This window comes from Plecotus auritus, assembly GCF_963455305.1.
Source record: "Plecotus auritus genome assembly, chromosome: 1".
In the NCBI taxonomy this organism is placed as follows: domain Eukaryota; kingdom Metazoa; phylum Chordata; class Mammalia; order Chiroptera; family Vespertilionidae; genus Plecotus; species Plecotus auritus.
This window is the reverse complement of record NC_137770.1, coordinates 92423459-92442828: the sequence shown is the minus strand read 5'-3', so window position 1 is coordinate 92442828 and position 19370 is coordinate 92423459. Positions and strand designations below refer to the sequence as shown.

Below are 19370 nucleotides of genomic sequence, written 5' to 3'. Positions count from 1 at the left end.
CTACCTGCTTGATTGCCCCTAATGCTCCCCTGCTTGCCTGATCGCCCCTAACTGCTCCCCTACCAGCATGATCACCCTAACTGCTTGCCTGCCTGCCTGCCTGATCGCCCCTAACTGCCTCTGCCTCAGCCCCCACACCCAGGACCCAGGCTTCCCTCCCCCGGCCGGCTGTAGGCATCCGAGACCCCGGGCAGCTTCGCCCGGGCTCCAGCTTTGTCAGGAAGGACGTCTGGAATGATGTCCGGAAGATGTCCAGTTTATCTGGTCTAATTAGCATATTACCCTTTTATTAGTATAGATGGAAATAACCATCCAGCCTGTGTGGCTCAGTGATTGAGTACTGACCCATGAGCCAGGAGGTCACAGTTGGATTCCCAGTCAGGGCACATGACCCGGTTGTGGGCTTGATCCCCAGTGTGGAGCGTGCAAGAGGTGGCCAATCAATGATTCTCTCTCATTAATGATGTTTCTACCTTCCTGTCCCTCTCCCTCCCCCCTCCCCCTCCCTCTCCCTCTCCTTTCCTCTCTCTGAAAGTCAATTAAAATATATTTTGGAAAAAAATAAAAATAATAAATGAAAATAACATAGACTTCATAAAGAAATATTTCTCTTAAATCTAATATGCTGATTTTCAGCTAAGCATCTTTATAATATCTTTTTATTCTCCTAGTATCTTTTCTAGGTATTTAAGCATAATATTTTCTGATGAAAATTTAGAGTTCACTAAGGCAAGCTGAGACAAGGTCATCATTCTATAATCTTTTATTCATACTTATGTTAAATTACAGACATACCTATCAGGTGGCACAAAATACTGAATGATTCCAGGATAATCAAATTTGCTACATTTAACCTTTGCTTTTTAATGGCCTATCTCCAAGCTTAAAGTTTCAACATATGACACTTAAAAGTAATGGTTTGATTGTCATTTGCTGAGGAACCACTAAAAGTACTTAGTAACAGTTTCAATTTCTATAAAACTGTTAAGATTGAATTTTTTCAGCTAATGCAGTATTATTTCAACAAATAATTTCTTTGGTTTTACTGTGTGTGTAATGCATTGTTTTGGGAAATCAGTGGGATGTAATGATATAAAGGGGACATAGAATAGCTCACTGGTGAAAAGTTGGGGCCTTTAAGTCAGACAAGCATGGTTTAAAATCTTAGCTCTGTTATTTACTAGCTCTGAGACCTTGGGCAAGTTACTTAACTGTACTAGGCTCATTTTCCACATCTATAAAATGGTTATAACAACAGTACCTACCTCAAAGGATTTGGGGAGTACTACGTAAGAACAAAGTATGTGAAGTATTGGCACAAAAGAAGCAGATAATAAATATTAGTGGCCATTATTATTACTACTCTGTCCTCAAGTAATTTACAATCTCATTGAAGGACTCATATTAATATGTTCTTTTGGGCACTTTTCTTGACCAAGGAATACATTCCTTCTTTTGTTTAATCCATAACTAGCAAAAAGCATACACATACACATCATGTGTAAAAAAAAAAAAATGATTTAGATTTCTCAAACTATTAATACTCTCGTTTTCATCAACTCAACTTTACAGAGACTAATCCTCACCTATTCAGAGTCTTTGGACCACCTTGAGGAGGAGATAATACAGCTGGGTCTAACTTGTCTGCTCTGTCATCTATATGTGTAAAAGCCAAGCAACTGGAACAGCAGAACGACTAGAATGACCGGAACGACCTGTTGCTATGATGCACACTGCAGCGGCCAACTGGCCCAATCCTCCCGTGGCCCTTCCCCCTGGCTGTCCTGGCCCAATGGACCCCCCATTGGGTTGGGACGGCTGGACCCCACCTGTGCACAAATTCGTGCACCAGGCCTCTAGTTAATAAATAAAAGGAGGGAGGGCGGGTAAGAGATCAACCAAAGAACTTGTATGCATGCATATAAGCATAACCAATGGACACAGACAGTAGGGGGTGAGGGCATGTGCTCGGGGATGGGAGCAGCGGGGAGAGGTTAATGGGGGGGGAGGAGACATATGTAATACTTTAAACACTAAAGAATTAAAAAAAAAAGTAAAAGGAGCCTGGCCACTGTGCCTCAGTGGTTGAGCGTCGACCCATGAACCAAGAAGTCACAGTTCGATCCCCAGTGGGGGGCATGCAGGAGGCAGCTAATCGATGATGTTTCTCTCTCGTTGATGTTTCTATTTCTCTCTCTAAAAATCAATAAAACATATTTTAAAATAAAAGGAAATGGATGGCAACCAAAGTGTAAGAAGTTTTATAAAGAGCTTTGGTTCTTTGTCTTTTGTTTTTAAAGATTTGAAATAATTTATCTTATATAGCCATTTCATATTAAGATTATGAGGTATTAATTAAGAAATTATAAGATGATAAACTTTCCACTTATATTTGAAAATCTTTACCAGGAATATCTTATAACCCACCTCACCAAATCAAAACTAATTTTAACTACAAAATGTCAGGCTGTTCACATTCCCATAAATGTCACCCAACAATAGTAAAATAATAGCTCTAATGTTTATGCAAATGAGATTCAGTTGGTTGGAGCATGGTCCAATACATTGAAAGGTCACAGATTTGATTCTTGGTCAGGGCACATACTCAGGTTTGGGGTTTGGTTTCCCATCAGGGTGCATATGGGAGGCAGCCAATCGATGTTTCTCTCTCACACTGATGCTTCTTACTCTTCCTCTCTCCCCCCACTCTCTCTAATATCAATAAACATATCCTCAGGGGTAGATTATATATTCCACACACACTTTTGTTCAGAGTTTTAAATATTATCTTTTGATGATTATCATATAGTCTCTATTATATTACATTTATTTAACTTCTTAGAAATGCTCCTTGCTTTTGGAAAATCTCAAAGAAAATGGAAACAATGGAAAGGTGGAAAAATATTTAAAAATCTAAACTCAGTTGAAATACATTAGTAAATAGTTAATGTTATTCATCGTAATCACCATAGAATGTCTTTAAATAGTCTGTTCTCAGGAGACATGTAAAAGTGTGTAGTTTTTTTAAACCCTCAATTTTCATACAACTTTTTATTCACTGCATAAAGTACACCTAGGGTAGTTGGGATTGCCAGACTTGAATTATGCAAGAAATAAAAGGTTATAATTTTGCTTATATGAAAGATTTCTAAGTAAAGACTGAAAAAGAAATTTAACATTTATTACTTAAAGGAGAAAAGAAAAACAACGATAAGTGCTACACTATATTTACTCAGCATATTCCCAGCAACTCAATCACCTGACCATAAATGTTGACTCTCAAGAAAGGGAAGAAGCTCTGGGCCCCTGAAAGGGACAATTCAAAATAAATCTACTTTACTTATCCTAGACTCCTGACTGTCAGTTTACTCTTACTCTATTCACAACTCTAACCAAACTTGGCTCTTTTATTTTCCAGTTCACACAAAATTAAAGGAAGCAAACTAGAATGATGGGGTAGTAGCTATGGATGGACAAAATAACAGTACTTTATATAGAACCACAAAAGACCCCAAATAGCCAAAGCAATCTTGAGAAAGAACAAAGTTGGAGATATTACACTCCCTGATTTCAAACTATACTATAAGGCTATAGTAATCAAAATAGTATGGTAGTAGCACAAAAACAGACACATCCTATATAATAAAAGAGTAATATGCAAATTGACTGAATGGCTGAACAGCGGAATGACCATCCGGACGACCATCCATATGACCATCCGGGACCACGCTATGACACCCACTGGCGCCGACCATCCATATGACCATCCGGGACCACGCTATGACACCCACTGGCGCCAGGCCAGCCAAGGCGGGTGCGATGCGATTGGTCAGGGGCCTGGCCATCGCTCCATGATTGCCCTGCAGAGGGAAGCCCAGGCCACTGACCAGCAGGCTGCGGTGGGTGGGCAGGGCCTCCCTCTGCGAGGGAAGCCTGGTCCCGGGTGACAGAGGGAAACTAGTGCCGGCAGCCGGGGGAAGGAAGGCCTACTCTTGCACAAATTTCCTGCATTGAGCCTCTAGTAGATAAATAAAACAAAATACAGAGACCAAAAATAAACCCACACTTACATGGTCAATCAATCTATGATAGAGGAGGCAAACATATACAATGGGGAAAAAAGATAGCCACTTCAAAAAATGGTGATTCAAAAACAGATACATACAAAAAGAGAAAGAAACTCTTCCACTTTCTTATACCATATACAAAAATAAGCTCAGATGGGCTAAAGATTTAAATGTAAGACCTGAACCTGTAAAACTCCTAGAAGAAAACATAGGCAGTAAACTCTTTGACAAAGGCCTTAGCAATATTTTTTGGATATGTCTCTTCAGGCAAGAGCAATAAAGCAAAAAGAAACAAATAGGATTACATCAAGCTAAAAAAGCTTTTGCACAGCAAAGGAAACCATCAACAAAATGAAACCTTCCAAATTAGAAATATTTACAAATGATATATCTGAGAAGGGGTTAATATCCAAAATACATAAAAACTCATTCAACTCAACATCAAAAAAATAAAATAACAATCCAATTTAAAAATAGGCAGAAGACCTAATAGACATTTCTCCAAAAAAGACATACAGATAGCTAACAGACATATGAAAAATTGTTCAACATCACTAACATCAGGGAGGTATCAAAACCATACTGAGATATCACCTCATACTTCCTGTCAAAATGTCTATTATAAAAAAGACAACAAATAACAAGTGTTGGTGAGGATGTGGAGAAAAGGGAACCCTCATACACTGTTGGTGGAATTGTAAATTGGTGTAGGCACTATGAAAAAGAGAATGAAGATTCCTCAAAATATTAAAATTGAACTACTATTAGAAACCAGCAATTCCACTTCTGGGCATTTACCTGAAGAAATTGAAAACACTAATTTGAAATGATATATATACCCTTATGTTCATTACAGTGTTATTCACAATAGCCAAGATAATGGAAGTAACCTAGGTATCCACTGACTGATGAATGGATAAAGAAAATGTGGTATATACACGGTGTTCCCCAAAATGCATACACACTTTTTTTCTGATAGCTCACTTGATGTTTCTTTCTTTTTAGATTTAACTCATTGGTATTAATAATTATTCAAAGTGTGTATACATTTTATTGAGACATCACACACACACACACACACAGAGGAATATTATTATTCAGCTATAAAAAGAATTCTCGCCATTTATGAAAACATGAATGGACCTAGAGTGCATTAGCTGAGTGAAATAAGTCAGACAGAGAAAGACAAATACCATATGATTTCACTTACATGTGGAATCTAAAGGTCAAAACATCGATGAAGCAAAACAAAACAGAAACCGACTCAGAGATGCAGGGAACAAACTGATAAATGTCAGAGGAGAGACGAGTGGGGATATGAATAAAAAGGTGAAGGGGATTAGGAAGTACAAATTTCCAGTTATAAAATAAATAAGTCACAGGATGTAATGTGTAGCATAGGGAATAGAGTCAATAATATTGCAATAATTTTGCAAGGTGTCTGAAAATTACAGGCATTGACGTGGCAATCACTTCACATGGCATATAGATGTTGAATCACTATGCTGTACACTTGAAACTAATATAATATTGTAGGTCAACTACAATTTTTAAAAAGAACAAAAGCAAAATAACAGTACTGTAAGGTTATACTTGTTAGCTAAAAAAAAATAAAAATAAGAGAGAAACTTGGAAGAATGGGACTATTCAGCAAATAAGCACAAAAACTGTATCAAAACTGATATACCAGATGATGATGGCTCAGTTTCTAATTTAATAGCAAGTGCTACTTAGAAAAAAAGAGATATATATGATTGATTGATTTTCTATTTTTTAAAAAGAATAAAATAAAAATATTTTAGGCTTAAAATTGTAAAGCTTCAGCTGAAAATTTATCAACTGTATCCCTAATTAAACACTACTGGTTTTTCCACCTCACTTCCCCAATCATATTTATTAAAATAAATGCAATGAAAACTCCATCTCTAATGGTACAGTTTCTCTATATACAATTCAATGTTTTTTATACGAGGCTTCCTTCTCCCAACAACCAGCTCAACTTCAGATACTGGAAACATAATAACCGTGGGCAGTTAGATACTGATAGCCAGCAAGATAAGAACTCTGCAAACTCTTGCTGTGCATGTTCTTCATACACTGGTTGGTGATAACTGGTTGGTGATGACTCTTTGTAGGGAACTTGGTCAGTTGAAATTCAGGGCCAGCACTGGTACGCCTACCACACAAAATAGTAACTTAAAATGCTGTGGATAAGTTACCAATTTTGGTTTAATATATGCACTGCAAATAGATAAACTTGATCTTCCCAACCTTCTTTCCTTATATCAAAAAGTACATATCCTCTAAAGAGAAATGAAAATACGTTTTTTTAAAAGATCACTTACCTCATCACTTTCAGGCTGTGAGAATACAATCGGCTGGCCTGTATCTGAAGCTTCCCTTATATTAAGATGTAAAGGAATGTCTCCTAAAAGAGCCACCAGATATCCATTAGTACTACAAAAGTTTATGTCAGCATTTGGAATTTCACTATTTGAACTTCAGAAACAACATCTAAACTAAATTGATTCAAATCAACTTGAGTTATGATTATCTTAAAAATTGCTAAATCTCTGATCAAGTAATTTCAAATGAAAATTAGGACAAAATATTCCACTTGAGGGTAGTACAGTGATATATATATAATTATATGAAAACGATGTGGCCACCCCTCAGGGGGCCTTGGTTTATTCTTTGTTGGAGATCTTCCAGCAAATGTTTTGGAAGACATTTGTAAATTATTTTTACCTGTAATACCTGGTATAGACACATCATCCTATCTAATAAAAGAGTAATGTGCAAATTGACTGTCACTCCAACACACAAGATGGCTGCCCCCATGTGGTCAAAGATCCTGCCCCCATGTGGACACAAGATGGCCACCACAAGATGGCCAGCAGGGGAGGGCAGTTGGGAGGGACTAGGCTTGCAAGGGAGGGCAGTTGTGGGTAACCAGGCCGGCAGGGGAGGGCAGTTGTGGGCAATCAGGCCAGCAGGGGAGAGCAGTTGTGGGTAACCAGGCCGGCAGGGGAGGGCAGTTAGGGGGGACCAGGCCTGCAGGGGAAGGCAGTTAGGGGGTGATCAGGCTGGCAGGCAGAAGTGGTTAGGAGCAATCAGGAAGGCAGGCAGGCGAGCAGTTGGGAGCCAGCAGTCCTGGATTGTGAGAGGGATGTCCGACTGCCCATTTAGGCCCGATCCAGACTGGAGAGGGTGCAGGCTGGGCTGAGGGACACACAACCCCGTGCATGAATTTCATGCACCGGGCCTCTAGTACCACATAATAAGAGGAAACTGAAGAGGAAAAGATTGGGAGGGCAAGTAGTCCAATAAAATAAAGTAAAATAAAAGTACAATATAATCTTCCTGGTGCTGGCAGATGAGTAAGCTAAGAGAACTATTGAAGAGTATGCCAGACCTGTTATCTCAACTCCCTGCCTCTTATCAGATAGAATTACTTTATTATATACTAGAGGCCCGGTGCATGAAAATTCATGCACTGGAGGGGGGGATCCCTCAGCCTGACCTGCCCCCTCTCACAGTCTGGGAGCCCTTAGGGGCGGAAGGCGACCCGGCGATCAGGGGAAGGTGATGCCCCCCTCACACCTCTGCTGTTGCCACTGCCAGCAACGCAAACCTCGGCCAGCCCTAGTTACCTGAGCCTTGGGCGGCCCTGGGTGGCTGGGCATCTGCCATCTGAGGCTTGCCTGCGCCTCGGGCAGGCCCTGGGTGGCTGGGGGGCTGAGGGGACTGGGGGACTCTGGTGGCAGGTGCCTGCAGTCCCAGTGGGGCTGGGGGGACTGGGTGCCACCATCTTGTGGCTGTGGGCACCACCATCTTTGAGGGCGAGGCAGTCAGTTAGTACGTCCCCTCCTTACTGGTTGTGGGCGCTGCCATCTTTGCGACAGTGTGAGGGTCAATTAGCATATTCCCTCTTTATTAGATAGGACTAGAGGGCCAGTTCAAGAAATTTGTGCATGGGGGGGAATGTCCCTCAGCCCAGGCTGCACCCTCTACAATCTGGGACCCCTCGGGAAACATCCCTCTCACAATCTGGGACTGCTGGCTCCTAACCGCTCTCCTGCCTGCCTGATTGCCCCTAACTGCCCTCCCCTGCTGGCCCAATCACCCCCAACTGCCCTCCCCTGCAGGCCTGGTTGCCCCCAACTGCCCTCCCCTGCTGGCCATCTTGTGATGGCCATCTTGTGGTGGCCATCTTGTGACGTGATGGTGGCCATCTTGTGATGATGTGAGGGCGTTGCGGGAGGGTGCGAGGACCACCTAGGCTTTTATTAGTATAGATTAATCTTTTAGTGTTAAAACTTGTGAGCTTGATGAGACCTCAGGACGTATACAATGAGAATCTCCAATATGCAGACTTGAGGTCTGGAAGGAAGTGTCTTTGCTGACGATAAATTACCATTAGATAGTGTGATAGGGGAAATGCTGGGATTCGCCATCCAGCTGACTCTCTCCACTGCACTATCTCAAATGATGGCTTCCCAAAGGCTGACATTTAAAAGGCAGCAAATGGAGCCGTAAGTAGAAGAGTTGACTCGTGACGGCACTCAGCATTCCCAGAACCACCCCAAATCCATGGGAAGATCATTGAAATGTGTGTATACATGTGTTTTATATAAATAAGTCATTCAGCACCATGCCAGGCAATGTAAATAATGCAGATTGTATGATACAACATTACAAACCTACTACAATTTATATTATGAAGTATGCTCCTCATGTCAGCACATTTTGAAATCTTAACCAACTCTTTAAGTCTTTCCTAAATGTTCAACAGACAAATGACAAAAACATATGAATATTTAGGTAACCATTTAAAGATTACCTTTTTAGTAAATTTATGTCTATTCTACAGATCAACTAAGACTATAGGAAGTTGTCACAGGAACAGGCAGGGGAATATATGTTATAGAAAATACTTAGAAACTCATAAAGGTTTTTTCTCTTGATTTATGAACTGCTATTATAGTACTGGGAAAAATAAAAGTAAAACCTTCTCCTTTATACAACCACCTATTGACATAATTTTTGCCTTCCAGAGAGTCACAATCCTCCCACAGATACAGAAACGTAGACCAAAAAAGAGGAAAACCTTGTTAGAAAATAGGCAGCATAGTGAGAGTGGGAAGGGGCTACAGCTGTAAACAGAGGAGGATGAAAAGGAGTAAAGGTATGGAGAACGGCTAGGTCTGAAGAAAAGGAGGGCATATTTCAGAGACATAAGTTAGAGGGGTTTCTGTGAGATAACCTGAGACCTTAATTACCATGCGTAAACTGTTCCTGTAGGTAAGTATGGATAAAGTCCTGAAAAGCCATTTTACCAAATTTAAAACAGCTCATTGGATGAAATAAACTGAGGCAGCCAGAGAGTCAGTAAGAGACAATGAGGGTGTCTTGGGGCTTCAACCAGTCGGAGGCCATAGTTGTGAGAGCCCTTTGTTTTATTTCAGTTTCTAATTTCCAATTCCAACCTCTTCATTATTGGAGCCCCTGCTCACGTTCACGGGCACTACCTCTGGGCCCCAGGACTGCACTGAAAGGAGGAGATGGCCCTGAATTGGAGCTCTAAATCATTTTCCCATACACTGTTAGAGAGAGCAGTCTCTGGCATTATCCAGTTTTGAGATCAGTAATCAGTGCTGCTGATACTTTTTTAGTGTAACTATCCATTTCTGAGCTGGTGGTTAAAAAATAACTTCCATATGTGAGACTGTTTCTTTAGGAGACGTTTCAAAGTCTAAATCACTGACTTACAAAACGGTACCACCCATTTATAAATTAGGGAATTATAATATTGTCAACATATTCAATAATGCCATTATAATTAAACATTTACTTTATTATATAAATGAATGTCAATCTGTTATGTTATCATGCAGATTTAAGAAACTGAACTTTTTAGGTTAGTTAAATGAAAAACAGTTACAGAATATAATTAGTAACTATAATTATAACAATGTATCAAAATATATCATTAGTATTCACCTGGTATTGTGGTGGTTGCTATGGTACAAATGCATAATAACAATAATACATTTAACATCAACTTTTAGAAATGTAATTATAATAGAGTATGTTTTGAAATTCCTTGATCTCTAAAGGGATCTTAATTGTAAACTACCTGTAACTAATAACTCACTCTATGGCTCCCTTACTCACATCTAACACCTGCCTTCCCCAGAACAAAAACTCATTCAATAAGCAGAATATCAAAACATGTTTCCTAAAAAGTTTATTAGGTTGCTTGTGGATCTTTGAAAAGTCATGTTTTATCAAAAATCTGTGTTTTATTCAATTAACACATGATTTCACTTCTCATAACACTAATTAATCCTTCAATTCAATAACATGAACAGTATATACAATGTAAATTTCAAGTGCCATCTCTTATAGACATGGCAAACACATATAAGAAGATTCCAGAAAACAAAATATTGTCTTTCTAGAGCAGAAGGACTGATAAATTCAGAACTGATCAGGAAGGCATTTTTTCATATGCACCAAGAAGTGACACTTCCAAAGTTTGCTGCAACATAATGAACAGGTATTTTCATACATACCGGTAAACAGAGATGTGTTCCCAATGCAGCAAACAAACTAATGAGCACTAAAATATCGGCTTCAATCCACAGTACTCAGACCACAAAACTCTCTTCTCAAATTCAAGTTATAAGCAGTTTTTATCAATAGCAGAAAGCATCAAAATTGGCAGAACAAACTTCCTTTTAAAAAGCCTTCCACAAATGAAGTATTATAAAAAGCCAAAGAAAGCGTAGCACATAGAACTGCGCTAAACTAACATAATTTAAAACACAAAGCCAAAAGCAATTTATCACTTTCTGAGACACTTTTCATCACCATACCTGATCTCTGTTTTCCCTTCTACCATTTCCTCTGCAAAAGAATATTTTATGCCTAGCCAGCATGGCTCAGTGGTTGAGCGTCGACCTACGAACCAGGAGGTCGTGGTTCCATTCCCCGTCAGGGCACATGCCCAAGCTGTGAGCTTGATCCCCAGTGTGGGGTGTGCAGGAGGCAGCCTATCAATGATTCTCTCTCATAATTGATGTTTCTGTTATCTCTCCCTCTTCCTTCCTCTCTGAGATCAAGAAACATATATTTTAAAAAAAGAATATTCTATGGTCTTACCTAGAATATCAAGATCAAGGATCTGTGCTAGTTTCCTTGCACCATCAGCACCAAAAATATGAGTCTTGTGTTTACATTTTGGACACTGGAAAACACTCATATTTTGAACAAGGCCCAGAACCTAGAATAATAAGAATACATTGAAACCAAAACAAAATTAAACCAAATCTCAATTCATTATTTCAATATTTTTACTGCATGCCTACTGGTTTTAGTGATACAATGATGAATGAATTAAGGTCTTTCCTCTCAAGGAACTCACAAGCTAGTGGGAGAGTAAAACACTTTAATTACTTTTTAATAATGTGATAAATGTGAAAGAGATATAAATGACAGGGATCAAAGATTTATACCTGGGAAGAATAAGATCTCAGAGTTGCCCTTAGAGAACTGTTTGTTCTGGGTGAGGTGAGAATGGAGTTAAGGCTGCAGCAGGAATTCTAGGCAGAAGGAAGAGCACAAGCCTTTGGAATATAACATGTGCAGCCTATGTGGGCTGCAAACTAGTGGGGGTGAAGGCAGGGACTACTTTGGTAGGAAAGGTCAGGGTCAGATGGTAAATGCCTTCCATGTATTTGAGGCTTTCTTCTTGAGACAACAGAAAACCACAAACGTTTTTTAAAGTTGAGAAGATAGTATTGAAGAGGTAGTGTTATGCAATCGGATCCGTGTTTCTGATGGCAATATGGAAAAAAATAAGCAGTTAAGAGGCTAACTGTGGACAAAGCCTCATGGTAAATAAAAATCAACATTTAAGTGTTTTATTTTTTTTTATTTTTTTTTTAAATATATTTTTATTGATTTTTACAGAGAGGAAGGGAGAGGGATAGAGAGCCAGAAACATCGATGAGAGAGAAACATCGATCAGCTGCCTCCTGCACACCCCCCACTGGGGATGTGCCCGCAACCAAGGCACATGCCCTTGACCGGAATCGAACCCGGGACCCCTCAGTCCGCAGGCCGACGCTCTATCCACTGAGCCAAACCGGTCAGGGCAACATTTAAGTGTTTTAAATGCACTATCTTATTTACTCCTCAGAAGAACTTTATGAGAACTTTATCGTCCGCATTCTATAGGCAATAAAATTGGCACAGCTAGCAAAAGAGTGAAACTCAGCTCTTATTAGAATACTAGAGGCCGGGTGCACGAATTCGTGCATGGCTGGGGTCCCTCTGGGGGCCTGGGATTGGGCCGAAACCCACAGTCCAACGCCACCTACAGCTCCTACCAGCCACTCCCGCTCATCCTGGCCCCACTGTGCCTGCTTCGAGCTTGCGCCCAATCAGTTCCAATCGGGAGAGGCTCGTGCTGTTGCAGCAGTACTTGCCAGCCATGAGCCCTGAATCTGGCACCCTCCCAAGGAGAGTGGCCTGCGGGATGGGGCTGAACCAGCTCTCTGACATCCCCCGAAGGGTCCTGGATTGCGAGAGGGTGCAGGCCAGGCTGAGGGACCCCACTGGTGCATGATTGGGCTGGGGAGGGACCATGGGAGAGCTTTAGGGTGTGTCTGGCCCATCTCGCTCAGTCCCGATTGGCCAGACCCCAGCAGCAAGCTAACCTACAGTTCGGAGCATCTGCCCCCTGGTGGTCAGTGCACATCATAGCAACTGGTAGACTGGTTGACTGTCTGCCCCCTGGTGGTCAGTGCACATCATAGCGAGCAGTTGAGTAGCCTTAGCATATCATTAGCATATTACATTTAATTGGTTGTTCAGTTGTTCTGCCGTTTGGTCTATTTGCATATTACCATTATATTATATAGGATTATCATTTGAAACAAAAATGTAAAGCCTTATAGAAAGTGTTCATCTTTTTCTTAGTTTCCCCAGCTTCTGGCACAAAATAGATAACTAATAAACATTTCTTAAACAGATAGGCCCTGCAAATATAATCCTTACTCATGTTCCTTTGCTTCCCATCAGTTCATATTGATGAGAAACAAAGATTCTCTTCTAGAATAAAATGGGGAACACAACTATGAGAGGCTTACAGATAACCATGTCTGTATCATCCTATCTATTCCACCTATAAGATTATCATTATAGGAGATATCTCCATTAGAACATTTGCATTTTAAATGACGAACAGAACCTATAGTCCACAATGAGACATATAGACAAGAAAGTGATCAAATTTGTTATTCTTTCTGAAAAGAGAAACAGAAAAGACTAAAGTTTCCCCACAACACATGTAAATGAAGACAAATAGTGAGGGACATAAATATGTAGGTAAGCATTTTCCAAGCATCTAACAGATGTCCTTTTGCTGATGCAAAGTATCACGAAAATAAATCACAACATGTTTTGGTAATTCAGTATCATCTCCAGAAGCTAAAAAAAAACCACATGCCTTAGTATCACACAACTTATTTATTTATTCAGTATGTCTATATAATACACTCATTGCCATTTATGTTAAATGTGATATATCCCCTCAGACTGTAGGGCTTCCAAGTTAAACATGAAAATATCACTCAAAAAATGGGAAGAGAAAAATCACTTAAATAATGTGAAAATCTAGGTGAGGGTTACTCTAATCCAGAGAGAATGGGAAAAGCATTCCTACTCTGGATTCTCTCAGACATCCCAAGACACAGAGACATGGAGCAACAGTGTATTTGCAGTTTGTGTGATTAACTTCTTAGTATCAAATTGTTCTCTAAGGACCAGAGAACACGTTCTCCTCAAGACCACATAAATGTCACAAACATAAAACTATAACCAAACTTAATATTTAATGAGTTCCTATTACACGCCAGTAACTGGGATAAAAGAAGCAGCAGCATACAGTGGTGAGCAAAACAGACTTGATCTTTGCTCCCTTGAAGCTTGCACACTAATTGGAGAAACAGATTGAATAAAAATAGCGCAAAAATGGACTTTAAAAGCTGGAACAGACCTGGTTGGGTGGCTCAGTTGGTTGGAGCATCGTCCCATGAACCAAATAGGGTGAGGGTTTGATTCCCAGTCAGGCGCATATGGGAGATACCAATATATGCTTCTCTCTCACATTGAGGTTTCTCTCTCCCTTACTCTTTCTAAAAACAAAACAAAACAAAAATGAGCACCACATATCCTCGGGTGAAGATGAAAAAACAACACATGCTCGCACACAAAAACTCTGGAACAGCTTCTCTGGAAGCAAAGCAACAGAGTATTATGAGACCATAGAAAAGAGAAAACTCTATCTACCCCCGGAGTCACAGGGACTTCCCAGAGGAAATATTTGACCTAAAAGCTAAAGCAGGTAAAAGCAAGGAGAAAGGCAGGGAAGCACTCAGGGCAGAAGCAGAGAGCGCATGTCTCCTTCAGGGAACCGAAAGGTCAGTAGGGATGAGGTGTGGCGTGAGTGGCACGAGAGGAGGCCTGAAAGGTAGGGACTGCAGGCCACGTGTGTCTGGGTTGCATGAGTGCATAGTGAAGCTATTAAGGAGTTTTTAGCAAGAGGGACCACAAGCCTATAGTTGTAATAGACTCATTTCTCAGGACTGCTGGGTTTTAAAAACAACACGGAATGGAAAAACTAAAAGGACTTGTCTTTGTGTGTTTATTTTCTTAGGCAAACACTAAACCAGGGCCATAGTCTCTGAAATCAGTCGTTTCAGAGGTGATAGTTTTTGGTGATGCCTAAAATACTCGTTTCCTCCTGGGCACAGGGTTAGGATTTTCTTCTTTGCAATTAGGTGAGGACATGTCATTGTTTGGATAATGAAATGTGAGAAGTGACATGTGCCACATCCAGGCAGAGGCTTTAAGTGCTCATTCCCCTTCCCTTCCCTCTGTTCCCGTGACCAGCAAGCTTCCAAAAGTGGCTGCTCCGAGCAGTGCCAAGGGGTGCTGAAGCCAAACCATAACCGACATATAACAGGAGAGAAATAAACTGGTGCTGTTTTCATCCACCGAAATTTGAGGATTATTTGCACACATAACCCAGCCCACCTTGGCTGATAAAGGGGTGCAGGAAGAAAATATTAAAATTTTAATTTTTGTTTTAATGATTTCCTTTATAATTCTAATTTTGTGTGTTTTATAATGGAAAGAACATAGTGTAGTTATATATATATATATATATATACATATATATATATATATATACACACTATATGTAGATACTACATATAATTTATTAATAACAAATAAATATATGCTCAAGCATCATTTACTGATAAGGATGTATCATCAAAAAATTTGGAGGTAATGCTCTATGCATTTTAAATTCAGAGGTTTTGACAACTAAACTTGGCTCTATTACCGATAAGATGTAACTTCTGGTTTAAGGATAAATGCCCTAATACTGCTTCCTAGGTTATCTTGAATAAACTAATTCCACTTAACTCTAGAACTCCCTCATCGTGTAAGAACTTCCCACACACATACCAATTTGCTTTCAAAAGGCCGTAATGGAACAAAACAGAGCATAGGGCAGACTCATACATGAAGTTGCTAACTTACAATGAAGATGATATCACACTGCATGTTAACTGGACATACATATGGAAAATAAGAAATCTTAACCCCCATCTCACATTATATACAATTAATTCCAGATGGGTTATGGAGTTAGATGTGAAAGGTAAAACAATGCCACTTAAGAAGAAAACTGGAGAGTATGTTATGAACTTTGAGGCAGGAGAATACTTTTCTAGCAGGACATGCTGAAGCACTAAACATAAATGAAATTTTAAATTTTTGTTAAACTGGGCACTAAAGTTAATAACTTAATCAAAAGACATGGTTAAGAGAGTGAAAAGACAAGATCTATAGAGCAGGACTTTTATCTGAAATATATAAAGAACTTCTGCAAGTCAATAAGACAAAATCAGATAACACAATAGAGACATGGGCAAAAGACCTAACAGGCACTCCATCAAGGAGGATATCCAACGACCAACAAACATGAGAACAAGTGTTGATTTCACTTATCACCAGAGAAATGCATATCAGAACCACAATGAGATGCCATATATTTATGCTTAAGACGTGATTAGAATAAATAAATGTTATGAGTACAACAACAAAAAACAAAGCAAGCAAACAAACAACCAAAAAATAACAAATGTTGGTGAGGACAGGAACAACGACACTCACAGTTTCAGTTGAGTGTAAACTGGTACAACCATTTTGGAAAATCCTTCGGTAGTTATCTATTTAAACTTATATGTTTACACTCTGGCACAGTAATTCCACACTCAGTTATATATTAACAGAAATGTGAACATAACATTCAACAAAATTTATGAACAAATGTGTTCGTAACAGCACTAATTATCCCAAAATGTCCATCAACAGTAACATAGACAAGTAAATTGTGGTATATTTACACGATGAAATCCTACATAGCAATGGGGATTAAAGAATTATAGCTATAATCAAGAGTATGAGTGGATATCTCAAATATAATTTTAAGCAAAACAAGTCACACAAAAGTATATACTTATAATTCCATTTATATGAAGTTCACAAACAGGCAGAACCAATCCTGGGTGTTATAGTTTGGGTTCTCCGGGGGCAGCAACTGAGAAGTGGCACAAAACAGAAGCTTCTGGGGGACTGGTAATGCTCTGTTTCTTAAAAACAAACAACAGATGTGCTCACTTTGTAAAAACTCATTGAATTATACATTTACAATTTGTGCCCTTTTGTATATATCATATTTCAATCAATTGTTTGCTTTTTTAAAAAGTGTTGGTCATGTAAAGAGTGGTCAATAAAGCAATAAGAACAAATAACCAAAATGATGGTTTATTGGGCATTTTCTAAACCTGTACACAAAAACAACCATCTTTTTTAAGTAAAAAGATTCTATAAAAACAGAGAAGTGGCAGTAAAATTAACATGAGGTCCTTGGGAGAAACAATTCCCATTTCTTCCCACCTACACTCCAAGGAAAGATCTGAAAATAAAATTTTAACTTCAGAGAAGCTCTGAAATGAAATAGTGAGTCCTAGACCTGCAATGTTTAGTAAGGTAGCCACTCATCACACATGGCTACTGAGCACTTGAAATGTGGCTGGTCTGAATTGAGATGTGTAAAATCCACACGGGATATCAAAGACTTAGTGAGAGTAAAAGGATGTAAAATATCCCTATATATTTTTTTAAGTTTACAAATTATTCTTTAAGCTTTTCAACTGAAGTGTATCATGAATACATACACAAAAGTACACAAATCATAAGTGTATGACTAAATGGACTTATAAAGTATACCCATGGTACCGTAACTCTTGTAAAGAAATAAAACACTGCCAACAACCTAGAAATCTCCTTGTATACTCTCCAAGACACATTCCTAAAAGTATAAACTAGTTAGCCTGATTTCTAACATCATAAATTAATTTTGTCTGGTTTTGAACTTGATATGAATGTAATAATACTATATATATGTATATATATATATATATATATGTGTGTGTGTGTGTGTGTGTGTGTGTGTGTGTGTCTGTGTGATTCATCTAGCTAAACCATGTATGTTTGTAGTTTATTTTCATTGAGTCCTAATTCTATAATGACCATCACAATTATTCAATCTCTTGTTGGATAATTTTTGTTGTCTCCAAGTTTAGGTTTGGCTCAATGGTAGGAGCATAGACATATGGACTGAAGGGTCACAGATTCGATTCTGGGTCAAGGGCACATATCTTAGTTGTGGATTTGATCCCCAGCCCCGGTTGGGGAACATGCAGGAAGCAACCTCTCTCATGTTGATGGTCCTCTCTCTCTCTCTTTCTCTCCCCCTCCTCCCTCCCTTCCATGCTGTCTGAAGATCAATGGAAAAAATATCCTTGGGTGAGGAATGATAATAATAATAATAATAATAATAATAATAATAATAATTCTATGAATTTTTTATACATGTACTTTTTGGCTAGGTATTATGTTATACATTTTTTAACTTCAGTAAAAAATGCCAGTTTCCAATGAAATTCTACCAATTTACATTCTTGCCAGCAATTCCCGTTGCGCTACAGCTTCATCAACATTTGATATCACCAGTCTTCTTTCATTTTAGCAAATACAGTGAGTGTGTTATCATAGTTCATTGTGCTGGATTGTTCCATTGTCAATCTGTTTATACTGGGAACCATGTGGCTCCTGGTTAAAATTCACCAAAAGTAAAGCAGCATGAGATCTGGGAGGTGGAAGGAAAGCCTCAGGCATGACACTAAAGGTTTCCTGTGGTGAAAGAAAGATGCAGAGGTGCAGGTGCATTCCACTTTGTTCTTCCTGACTGTGTGCGCAGCTCTCCTCTGCACTGCGGTTTTAATTGGCATTGACAGAATTATTTTTGAGGTTGAGCATATCTTTACGGGTTTATTGGCCATTTGTATATTCTCCTCTATAAAGTGTCTGCTTAAGTTGCTTGTCTATTTTTTTCTACTGATGGTGCTTTTTTATTATTGAATTTTAAGAATTCCTAGTATTTTTAATAAATTCCTTTGTTGGTTGACTCTCAATTTTTATATTGATTTCATATTGAAATTACAGTACTTTGAATATACTGAGTCAAGTATTTTATTAACATTTACTTCACCTTTATATTTCTGTTAGAGGCCCGATGCACAAAATTCGTGCAAGGGGCTTGGCCCTCACCGCCTCCGTGGCCGCCTCTGCCTCTGCCTCGGCCCCCACCGCTGCTGCTTCATCCAGAAGGTCATCCAGAAGGATGTTTGGTCTAATTAGCATATTAAGCTTTTATTATTATAGATTGAGCAGTTCTGTTACAGACAACTAAACTCTGGCTATAGAACTTATTTTGGTAGTTCTCCTACCTAATGTTGTTTTAAGGTCCTAACAATGCATGAAAACATTTATCAGGGTGCGATTTATGAATTTATTTTTTAAATGAACAGAAATGAAACATTTACCTACTGTACAGGACAGATAAACTGTCAAGTTTCTTTGCTTTTAGTTGAAATTATATCAACTGTGATAGCACTCATGTGGATTATCTTCTATTCAGAAGCTCAAACAACAGTCAAACACACACATACTTAATTTAAAAAGAGAAAAAATTACTTATTAATAAGGTATGCAGATTATGTGGCAGATAACTTTTTCAAAATATGGGGTTAGTTGGGAGAAAATTTAAAAGAGAATCTTGATGACTCCCGGAGGGAAGTGGGAAAGGGGCGGGAA

The 19370-nt window shown here is 39.1% G+C and overlaps 1 protein-coding gene across 5 annotated transcripts in view; it reads right to left on the bottom strand.

The window, feature by feature from the left end:
• NUBPL (NUBP iron-sulfur cluster assembly factor, mitochondrial) overlaps positions 1 to 19370 on the bottom strand; it is a 285767-nt gene that overhangs the window by 18001 nt on the left and 248396 nt on the right. For 3 of the 5 annotated variants that reach the window (XR_013961537.1, XM_080686397.1, XM_080686400.1), the window contains 2 exons: positions 11235 to 11355; positions 6413 to 6495 (listed from right to left, as the gene is read on the bottom strand). Coding sequence is in view for 4 of the 5 variants with exons in the window: in XM_080686397.1 (XP_080542523.1) it covers positions 6413 to 6495; positions 11235 to 11355 (204 nt within the window). In the remaining variant the exon portion in view is untranslated. Of the gene's footprint in view, positions 1 to 6186; positions 6244 to 6412; positions 6496 to 11234; positions 11356 to 19370 lie in introns of those variants that run through there. The other 2 variants (XM_080686399.1, XM_080686398.1) reach the window with 2 other exon arrangements.